The 12,132-nt window shown below is 35.2% G+C and overlaps 1 protein-coding gene across 1 annotated transcript in view; it reads right to left on the bottom strand.

The window, feature by feature from the left end:
- The window catches only part of LOC122790194 (opsin-5-like), a 570,713-nt gene that overhangs the window by 223,818 nt on the left and 334,763 nt on the right, over positions 1-12,132 (bottom strand). Inside the window, exon 3 of the mRNA XM_044057777.1 lies at positions 10,582-10,681. Within this exon, the coding sequence (XP_043913712.1) occupies positions 10,582-10,681 (100 nt within the window). The remainder of the gene's footprint in view (positions 1-10,581; positions 10,682-12,132) is intronic.

The following is a 12,132-nucleotide window of genomic DNA, read 5'->3' as shown; positions in this document are numbered from 1 at the left end:
ATACCAATTTCCTTGCCATCCTGGACTCTCATGCTCCTGCTAGCTCTATTAGAACCAAAGCAAAAATTGCACCGTGGCTTTCAAAAGAAGGAAAGTTTGTGTAAGGCAGAGATTTATTGGGCTATAAAGGTTGGTGCCTCACATCTGATGTCCCATAAATGATGATGTGCTGTTCAGTATAACACACTTGAGAAACAATATCATGTGTATATGAAGTGACATTGCACAGCACATAATAATTATCATAATGATGTATCATCAGTAAATGAACTGACACTGCACAGCACATGATAATGTTCATAATGATGTATCATGAGTAAATGAAGTGACACTGTAGAGCCCATGATAATTAACATAATTATGTATTGTCAGTAAATGAAGTGACACTGCACAGCACATGATAATTATCATAGTGTATCATCAGTAAATGAAGTGACACTGCACAGCACATGATAATTATCATAGTGTATCATCAGTAAATGAAGTGACACTGCACAGCACATGATAATTATCATAATGATGTATCATGAGTAAATGAAGTTACACTGCACAGCCCATGATAATTAACTGCTGTGCAGTGTCACTTCATTTATTGACGATACATAATTTTGAGGACCCACAGGTTGATATTTTGAGTAAACCTATTATGCACTCTTAAATTCATCTTACGAACAAATAATTTTAAATCTATAAGAGTGTCAACCAAATTGCCTTTTCTACATGGTATGAAGGTAAAACCCTTAGAAAAAAGATTAACGTGCCCAGAATTAAATTCGTGACTAGAATATTTATATAATTTAAAATCATGTTAGTTATTCTCCATGATAACAGGTTTACTCAAAATATCAACATGTGGGTCCTCAAAATTATTTCCACATAAAGTGAGTCCCCCAGGGTTGTAATCATTACAATCAAAATTCTCCAAACCACTATTGAACCACATAGATCTTGTTCCATCAACCTGATGGCAAACATTGTGGTCTTTATGCATAAATACACTGTAATTACTCATAGCCTCTAAACCAAAACCAAAATACGCACTTAAATCAAACATACTAAATTGAGTTTGTTCGTCACCATGGGTTTTGCTAATCACATTATTTGAAACCGGTGCTTTATGATGAAATGCACCCGTTTCACATGAACCACAATCAACCACAGAATCGTTGTTGTCACAAGTGACACGACCCATCATGTCATAGTCACCAATTGTCTTGTCATCTGTATTTAAAGAAACATTATTACACATTTCATCCATAACAGTATGTGTTCTTAAATTTAATAAACTACCATAAAAATCATTTAATCCCGTAAACACATGGCTACATTGTTCGTTGTTAGTCATAAGCCCAATGGGTTCTGTAGCAACTGTTGAATTGATGCTTAAATCCTGCTGACCCCGAAAAACTCCCCCACAAGTATCAAAGTCATTGTCATAACCATTGTTCTTTGAACCAGATAAAGTCGGCATACTGAAGGATTCAGAAAAATGAAGATACTCATCGCCAATACCATATTTAATTTGATTACCCTCCCTGTTGTTACCCAAACCGGGATCAAAAATACTAACTTGAGTTGCCAAAAAATCAATATTTTTTACCTCCATTGTTTCCAGTTTCCATTTGGCAGGTTTTTGGTGTGATACCATACTTTTGGCCGTGCCCCCAAACGTCCGTACTCTCTCTCCTCGTATACCAATTCCTTGTTCCGGATTCTTTCCGAACATCTAGGTCCCTCTTCTAAAGGGCTCTCAGCTCTATTGAATGAGTTTTTATCCATTTTCTGTGTCTCCGATGTCATCTCATCGTCACTTCCGGTAATTTGATTGGTTGACTCGTCACGGTTACCATGCCTACGCTGGTTACCAATAGAATGTGGATACACCATTCCTGCTTCATATGCTCGAACGTCCCTTTTAATTTTTGAAAGTTTCTTATTATACAAAACTTGAGAACTACGATCAGCCTCATCCAAAATGTTAGTATAATTGGTATAATATTGTTCAAATAATAAGTCTTTTAGAATACTGTCATTGATACACTCAAGATCCACTAAACATGTCTCAATATTTTTCTGGTTGAATTTCACCATAATCTCCATAATGGCCAGCCTGGTTTTGTTAAATAGTTCATGCAATTTAGTTAACGTCTCGGAATTGTCATCTATCCCATTCGGGTATCTCCACACACGCAAGCCCTTCGGCACAAGACCTAACTCTATATTCCTTGATAAATAGCTGTTTTCTAATTGGGTTCTCCTCAGTTTGAATAGCTTGACTTCAAACAGCTTTAACTGTTCAGCCAAAGTCTGGTTGCTCTTAACCACATGATTGTCTTTGGTAACATTATCAGTTTTAAAGCTGAACATGTTAAGTTTCCAACGTTCGTTGTTCTCCCCAATAGAGTTTCCTTCAACTATAACAGGTCTTACATTGTTAGAAACCTTATTTGGGATGGTTGTACCATTTTGCACATTAGACATATCCATACTTAGGGAAGGTTGCGAAGCTTGAGTCAGTGGTAAACCCAAACTACCAAATGCCTGTGAATTCAAGGCTGACTGTTGTTTCTCAGTCAAGAATTTGATTTGAGCAGTATGCTCCTTTAATTGTTCATTTATTAGTTGTAATAAATCCATAATGTCTGCTGAGGAACCAACATTCTCCATCTGGATGAAACAGTGAACCAACCAAGAACCAACCACATAAAAAACAATAATTCGATGAGAAGAAGAATGAAGTTCAAGCACCAAAATGGAATTTATTAAAACCACAAAAACTTGAGAAACCAACAAAAGTAAAAATGAATTGACCTAGGTTTTGTCCTATCAGCAGGACTTCTTCAGAATGACATTGTATGCATACAACTACCCTATATATATATCCACCCCTCTTATGTCAATCAGTAACCACTTAGTCAATAATCTAATTACATAAATTGAATATACTTAAAGTTAAAACCACTTAATTATAGAAATACAAAAATGTGAAAATACAGAAAAATCCCAATACATTGAACTGTATACCATCAATATTTACTAAATAAATAGTTGATTTAATAAAACACAATAAAAATATCTGTTAAAAGTCTGTTAAAATTACATATGTTTTAAACTTTTAACGTTTGCCTAAAATGTGTTTAAACTTAAGTAAATGCATAATAGTTATATAGTCATTAATACCAGGATAATTTTGTGCATCCAATCTTAATTGCCATTTTAATTTGCATATATCTAAATGTACATCCAAAATCCTACCTTGTGTGTCGCCCTTGATTTGTTGCAACACACAAAATTTAAAATAATGATCAGTGTTATTAACAATGTGTCTTGCTAAAGCATTGGTAAGCTTAAAGTGCTTAATGTCCAAAATGTGTTCCCTAATTCTCTCTCTGAAATACCTACATGTTTTTTCCACGTAAAGTACAGGGCAAACCTGGCACTTTGCCAGATAAACCACATTTTGGACATAACAGTCAAAATGGCCCAAGATGGATATGTGGTGTTTATTAACCATGAAGTTACTCCCCGTGGGTAATATATATTGGCAAATAGAACATCTTCCACGTTTAAAATTGCCCAAAATCCTACTATTTGATAGATCCTTAGAAGGAAGACATCTTTCAAAAATATCTTTTGAAGATGAATCTTTCTTATAAATGAATTTGGGCACACCCCCAATTTTTGCATCCACATTTTTGTCCAATTATAAAATGCCCCAATTTTTGTTGACCATCCATGTGATCCAATCAGTATCCCCATTAAAGGTGGTGATGAACAACAATGGAAGGGTGCCCGTATTATTTGGTGTATTGGATGCTATCCCACAATTGTCTGTGTTATCAAAATTAAGAATATGTTTATAAATACCTTTTTCTCTTTTATTTATGATCTCACTGTGAAGCTCCATACATGATTCCTTAGGGTAACCTCTGTTTAAAAATAGCCCCACCATGTAATTTAATTCATCCGCAAAGTCCCACTGGTCACTGACCATCCTGGCAGCTCTTACCATTTGCCCCTTAATAATAGCTCTTTTCTGGTGTCTGGGGTGCCAACTGTTATACTGAATGTAAGAGTTGGAAAATGTGGGTTTCCTATAAATGTTAGATCTCATAATACCATGTATTTTATCCATGGTTATTCTTACGTCCAAATATGTAATAGTGTCAGCATTACGTTCATGTGTGAACTTTAAAAACCATACCGTGTTATTAATGTATCTAATAAAGACATCAAGTGCCTCCACTTCACCCTGCCAAGCAATAAATATATCGTCCAAAAATCGAGTGCATAATTTTATATACTTGTTGTAATCGCTGTAATCGTGACAACAATGATTCTGTGGTTGATTGTGGTTCATGTGAAACGGGTGCATTTCATCATAACGCACCGGTTTCAAATAATGTGATTAGCAAAACCCATGGTGACGAGCAAACTCAATTTAGTATGTTTGATTTAAGTGCATATTTTGGCTTTGGTTTAGAGGCTACAAGTAATTACAGTACATTTATGCATAAAGACCACAATGTTTGCCATCAGGTTGATGGAACTAGATCTATGTGGTTCAATAGTGGTTTGGAGAATTTTGATTGTAATGATTACGACCCTGGGGGACTCACTTTATGTGGAAATAATTTTCAGGACCCACAGGTTGATATTTTGAGTAAATCTGTTATCATGGAGATTAAAGAACATGATTTTAAATTATATAATTATTCTAGTCATGAATTTAATTCTCGGCACGTTAATCTTTTTTCTGAGGGTTTTACCTTCGTACCATGCAGAAAAGGCAATTTGGTTGACACTCTTATAGATTTAAAATTATTTTTTCGTAAGATGAATTTAAGAGTGCACTTTACTGCTAGAGATGTACCTAATGAGCAAAACAAATTGTCCAAACCCAGTAAATGTAATCCACCAATGAACCCCATGATAGCTATTTTTGAAAAAGCATGTGAACTGGATATTAGGGATTATTATAAAAAATGTATCAAACACACTTATACAAACATGACATATGATGAATGCCTACTGTTGAACGAATTAAGAAAATGTGACAACATACGTACAATGAAGCCCGATAAAGGTAATGGGGTGGTGATAGTGGACAACAACGATTATGTTAGCATTATGATGGCCATGCCAATGGAAGACAATTATTTAGAAAGTAGTATTAATGAAATTAATATTGCCCACCGGAAATTGGACCTCATGTTGGAGGACATGTTGTTTCAGGGTCAGATAACGGAAGTGGAGTTTGATTTTATGAGTAATCCTTACACAATGGTTAGTGGTATCTTCGGTATGCCTAAAATCCACAAAGGGTTGGATAATGTCAAATTCAGACTCATTGCAGATGGTAAGAGGAGTAAAACTTGTTTCATTAATCAGTATTTGGATCATCATATGAAACCAGGTTTGAATACCTTTGCTTATATCACCAAGGACTCATGGAATTTTTTGGAGAGGCTAAAATCCTTAAATGTCAACTATAACACTATTCTTCTTACCATCAATGTCTGTAATTTATTTATGGTGATTCCACATGACGTTGGATTGACCTGGTTAGAATATCAGTTAATGGAGACTGGTATATTTGACCAAGATCAAATTAATGTATATGTCCAACTTATGGAGGCAGTATTACAAAATAACTACTTATTTTTTGAGGGACATTTTTTCAAGCAACGTACTGGAGTAGCGATGGGGGCTGCATGCACCCCCATATACGCTAACTATATTATGCCCTATTGGGAGCAAAGATACATATTTGCTAGTGATTACAATAAGTATATAAAATTATACACTCGATTTTTGGACAATATATTTATTGCTTGGGAGGGTGAAGTGGAGGCACTTGATGCCTTTATTAGATACATTAATAACATGGTATGGTTTTTAAAGTTCACACATGAACGTAATACTGACACTATTACATATTTGGGCGTAAGAATAACCATGGATAGAATACATGGTATTATGAGATCTAACATTTATAGGAAACCCACATTTTCCAGCTCTTACATTCAGTATAACAGTTAGCACCCCAGACACCAGAAAAGAGCAATTATTAAGAGGCAAATGGTAAGAGCTGCCAGGATGGTCAGTGACCAGTGGGACTTTGCGGATGAATTAAATTACATGGTGGGGCTATTTTTAAACAGAGGTTACCCTAAGGAATCATGTATGGAGCTTCACAGTGAGATCATAAATAAAAGAGAAAAAGGTATTTATAAACATATTCTTAATTTTGATAACACAGACAATTGTGGGATAGCGTCCAATATACCAAATAATACGGGCACCCTTCCATTGTTGTTCATCATCACCTTTAACGGGGATACTGATTGGATCACATGGGTGGTCAACAAAAATTGGGGCATTTTACAATTGGACAAAAATGTGGGTGCAAAAATTGGGGGTGTGCCCAAATTCATTTATAAGAAAGATTCATCTTTGAAAGATATTTTTGAAAGATGTCTTCCTTCTAAGGATCTATCAAATAGTAGGAGGTCGGGCAATTTTAAATGTGGAAGATGTTCTATTTGCCAATATATATTACCCACGGGGAGTAACTTCACGGTTAATAAACACCACATATCCATCTTGGGCCATTTTGACTGTTATGTCCAAAATGTGGTTTATCTGGCAAAGTGCCAGGTGTGCCCGGTATTTTATGTGGGAAAAACATGTAGGTATTTCAGAGAGAGAATTAGGGAACACATTTTGGACATTAAGCACTTTAAGCTTACCAATGCTTTAGCAAGGCACATTGTTAATAACACTGATCATTATTTTAAATTTTATGTGTTGCAACAAATCAAGGGCGACACATAAGGTAGGATTTTGGATGTACATTTAGACTTATGCGAATTAAAATGGCAATTAAGATTGGATGCACAAAATTATCCTGGTATTAATGACTATATAACCATTATGCCTTTACTTAAGTTTAAACACATTTTAGGCAAATGTTAAAAGTTTAAAACATATGTAATTTTAACAGACTTTTAACAGATATTTTTATTGTGTTTTATTAAATCAACTATTTATTTAGTAAATATTGATGGTATACAGTTCAATGTACTGGGATTTTTCTGTATTTTCATATTTTTGTATTTCTATAATTAAGTGGTTTTAAGTATATTCAATTTATGTAATTACATTATTGACTAAGTGGTTACTGATTGACATAAGAGGGGTGGATATATATATAGAGTGGTTGTATGCATACAATGTCATTCTGAAGAAGTCCTGCTGATAGGATGAAACCTAGGTCAATTCGTTTTTACTTTTGTTGGTTTCTCAAGTTTTTGTGGTTTTAATAAATTCCATTTTGGTGCTTGAACTTCTTTCTTCTTCTCATCGAATTATTGGTTTTTATGTAGTTAGTTCTTGGTTGGTTCACTACTTAGCTTTAGAAGACTTCAACTTCAATTCGGAAATGAAAACTCAGGTAGCGGCTGAATGGCACTCATGTGAATTGCTTCTGCTTTGGGCTCCTCAGCAAGAAAGACTGATGTAATAGCATCGGCTGCCTGATTTTATACCACTGACGACCTGACGTTAGTCCTGGAGTGGCAGCAACCGACACAGAAATACTAAGCCTCTGGTATTCGGGCCAACTGAGGGCTACCCCTGGCAGGATAACCCAAGTGTGATGACTGCAACAGGGAAACACGAAGAACATGCACAGTGCTACAATCATACCCATCTCATCCCAGTGTAGTAACAACAAAGATCTCCCATGATAGGCAGGGAATCTTTCATTAAATTCCTTCATTGTAGTATTGTGCAAAACAAGTCCTCTCCACGGGCATGCAGAGGAGCCAGAAAATGTTATGAATTTCCTCTGGTCATGTCTGTAGGGTGTCAGCAGATGAGACAAAGTGTGACACCACTGCCATGCTGCTATGCATACCTGTTTATGTGTGCATTGTTTTGAGTGTGTATGTGTGTGTGTGTGTGTGTGTGTGTGTGTGTGTGTGTGTGTGTGTGTGTGTGTGTGTGTGTGTGTGTGTGTGTGTGTGTGTGTGTGTGTGTGTGTGTGCGTGTGTGTGTGTGTGTGTGTTTGTATCTGACAGTGTGTGTATGTATGATTGCTATGCCCATCACCTTGTAGCTCTCTTTCTACCACATATAATTCAGAAACATCCAGACTAGTATAGAACAACACAAGCATGTGCAAAATGACATCTGCTGTATCTCTGTAACTTGCATTGGGGAAACACAGACTTGAACACCACATATTATCTTATTGTAGATGTACATTATGCCCTACAGGTGTTGCTGTCAATGGCATGTGCATCCATAGCCTGTACTGCACATTTATGAAATGTCAGTCTAATCTGTTTAAGTATAGTATTTCCAGCTACCATCTGTCTGGGTAATTAGTCTGCAGTGATGTACTTCTTCATATGTAACAGCATGGTGTTACACTCTAGTTATTCCACTGTTAGGCAGAGGTTTTAATGCAGTCAGTGATAAAACATCCTAAAGCACCTGCATAAATCAGTTTATGTGATCATGCTTTACTATCAGACACTAACTACTAGGTGACAGCTGACCACATAGGACAACATAAATGTATTGTGGTATTACAAACAGCAAATAGTTGTATATAATGGCAAGTATTATACATCATGATATGCAAATTGTGTGAGATGTTCATAGGTTCATAGGTAATTACTAGGCTAATGGCACAAGAGCCTTTATAAGCCTAGCCAATAATACCCAGAATATGACCCTTTTTGGGGGGGGGGGTTAAATCTGGTGCAGGCCAACAGACACCCAAGCTACAGCTCTACAGCTCTGTCATATGCTCTCATACCTTTGAGATTTAGGTTGTTTGCTTGCTGGATCTGAAAGTTACCAATACTATCTGATACTTTAGCACCAGAAATTCAACATGCATGTCTTCCTTGCTGGCTGAAAATAGTCATCAGAATAATTAATCGCTTTGCGTGCTTTGCCACATTCTCTAGTTTGAGATACTGTAACTAAAGAACATACACCATGGATAGCCAGGTAATTAAATACATTTATCACATTTGAGTTTCATTTCATAGACTTCTTCTAACAGCAGCTAAGAACCAGACTACTTCAAAGGCCATATTCCCTCTCACATGCTGCAAACCAGCAAATATAAAGACTCAACATTTAAACTGTTAAATATTTAAATAATTACAATAAAATAGCTTAAAAGCTTAAATTTCATTTAATTTCATCAATCATTTAATGTTTAAAACTTTATTGATTCTTGGTGGTGATGTGGCATTTTATTTTATCTGCCAACAAGATTCCTTTTTCTCTAACCTTGAATTAAAGTCACCATCTAACATAGTTTTCTTTACACTATCACAAAAATACTAACCCTGTTAAAGTTTTCACACTTGATATAATGCATATAAAATGCATTTGCAATTTGTTGACTTGTTATAACATTGACATGCTCTAATGTTCTATCATAACACATTATTGTCCTTGTTAGTATGTGTAGAAAGCTTTACAGATGATACCTGTAGTTATATATACTACTTTGTCAGAATATCACATAAGTCTGTCATCTGGAATAAAACTTCTCTCTATGCAATTCAAATATATTTCACTCATGTTAAAAGTCTGTAAGCCTTACAGAGATTAAAACTTGTGCCTGTTCCCTTACTATCCCCAGTACTGACTTGATTACTCTGTTTCTCTAATGCATCTTTTAAATTCTTGCCTTTTTATCTATAAAGACTGGACTGCTTCCAATATTCTTGATTAAATCTGGATTGCCCAGAATAATCTTGTAGCATTAATGAATCACTTGCTTATAATAGTTTGTGCATCTAAACCATACCATACAGGACTGGCTAAAGATCACCTTTCCTTTTTGACCTTATTTTGAACTACTTGTATATCAGATGCCATTTTAAACATTAGCTTACATTAATTTTCTCTAAAAGCACTCATCTCATTGAAATATCATTTACAAAATATTTAGTGTAATGTTTCCTCATTATCCATGGTGTATGTTCTTTAGTTATTACTATTTTTACTTTTTTTACATACATCATCCATTTTGGTTCAGGTTTTGGCTTATCAGTCTGAAATGCTGCTAAATTTCAATTGACTGCTGACCCATATAACAGAGGCACCTGATACAGAATGAGTAAGATCTTAGTTGAACTTCTTGGGAGCAATGATATACGTATAACTTTCTACCACCTGCCAGGACTGCATTTTTAGGCAGTGTTATTGTGCTTTTAAATTCCAGGTACTTCGCTGTTCTTTTTTTTTTTTTTTGCTGTATAGCCATTAATTTTATGTATTAAGTTAGAAGTCACAATGTTGCAAGTTATCTTTCATACTACCAATTTACATGATTTATTAGAGCACAATTTAAATTTACTTTGGAAAGACATACACTATAATATCAATTAGTCTCAGTTCCTATACTACAGAAACATGTTTTTGATGCAAACTGGCGCATATGGCAGCAAAACTTTCAACTTCTGAACATAAAAGTCATAACACTGAATTTATCATAACGGCAGCTGAAAGTCACTCATAACAGTGAATATTGTGAATAAAACTTACCTCTGTGTGGATGGCATCCCTTTATATATCGTATTATACTGATCACTGTAAGAGTATTAATGCTAGCTAATCCAAATAAGAGGGTGAGAAATCCATCAACCTATAATAGAAGAAGATACAGACTTATTTTCAATGTTGGGTTTCAGTAAACAGTAAACCAGTATTATAGTTATTGTTTGAATTTAATTCTTAAGTGTACAGGATGGCTCCCTATTGAAATGTCTGCACTCATAATGCCAAGGGCTCACAGGCAAAAAAAAGAGAGAAATTCCAAGAAAAGAGCAAATCTTGAACATTGATATATTTTTTTAAACTTCTTTTTTTTCCAGGGGGCATTCCCCCAAACCCCACAAACTTCTATATACCAACTCCAAGATCACCGTTTCTTGGAGAAATTGGAATATTCTGGGAAATGGTCATCTCAGACTTGGTATATAAAATTTAGCTTTTGAATAATTCACTACTTTCTGAAAACTGTTCAGAAATCCTAATTTTAAAACCTTTATCTTAATAAAATTCCTATTCAAGAAACAAAGCTTGTACCATTCTATAAAGACTGCATCAGTTCAGAATGTCACTCGTTTTAGCCTAACACACAGAAAGTATCACTAATAAACAAGTTATAAAATACATACTTAAGATCTAAATGGCATAGACATTAATGTATTATTATTTATGCCATGGGGGTGCCCAAATACCTCTTTCAGCTATATCAGAGCCATAGCTGGCTCATCCAGTGTCCAATGTTCCCCAGTATGGTAACACGCAACTCTATGAGCTGAAGAGCAAAAGAAAATAGTCCAGCCTACCTTCCTCAAATAATCAAGGAGCAAAAAATAAAAAATACATCAAATGTCTTGCTACAGTTTAAATACCACAAACAGATATTTAAGTACATCAGCCCTGACTACTAATGCACTATCTTGTCCAAGGTATTCATCTTACCTGAACACTTGGCATTACATTAAAAAGGTAAAATAGCCAATTCACACCAAAAAGTGACTGTTTAGGGCACTAGAGGCAATGTGAAGAGGCGACTCCGTGTGGACAAGCAGGTTGCACATTGTGGTGAGATGCAGGAATCATAGTCTCCCTGCAAAAAGTGTTCCACTTCTGTTTTCTTTGCCTGTAAACATATACATCTTTTAAATTTGCTAACTAACTAACTCCGTTATTCGTTCATGATGCCTTTGATGTAAGCTTGACTTAAGCACAACTCAGAGTATTAAAAACTGAAGAGAATGGCTCCAGATTGCTAATAAGGTGATAGGTCTCTTCAGTATACTACTTTACTAAACAATATTAGTCGCAAAACTGTATACATGATTTTACTGAATTTGTTTCAGACGCAGGGCTCCTATAAATACTAGCTCCTTTGTTGTATTAGTTTCTGAATAAATGCTTCCTCTTTAAAAGAAAGGCCAGTCTCTTTCCTCTTTAGTGATTTCACATGTATCATCACATATGTTCTTAAAACTTCCACTTACAATGTTCCATATTCGAATTTTGAACAATTGAACTAAACCAGCTTCCACAGTTTCATTCTGACTT

Source organism: Protopterus annectens, chromosome 1.part2, assembly GCF_019279795.1.
Source record: "Protopterus annectens isolate FY-2018-M chromosome 1.part2, PAN1.0, whole genome shotgun sequence".
Lineage (NCBI taxonomy): Eukaryota > Metazoa > Chordata > Ceratodontiformes > Protopteridae > Protopterus > Protopterus annectens.
The sequence above is the reverse complement of the archived record's forward strand: the minus strand, read 5'-3'. Positions and strand labels throughout refer to the sequence as shown.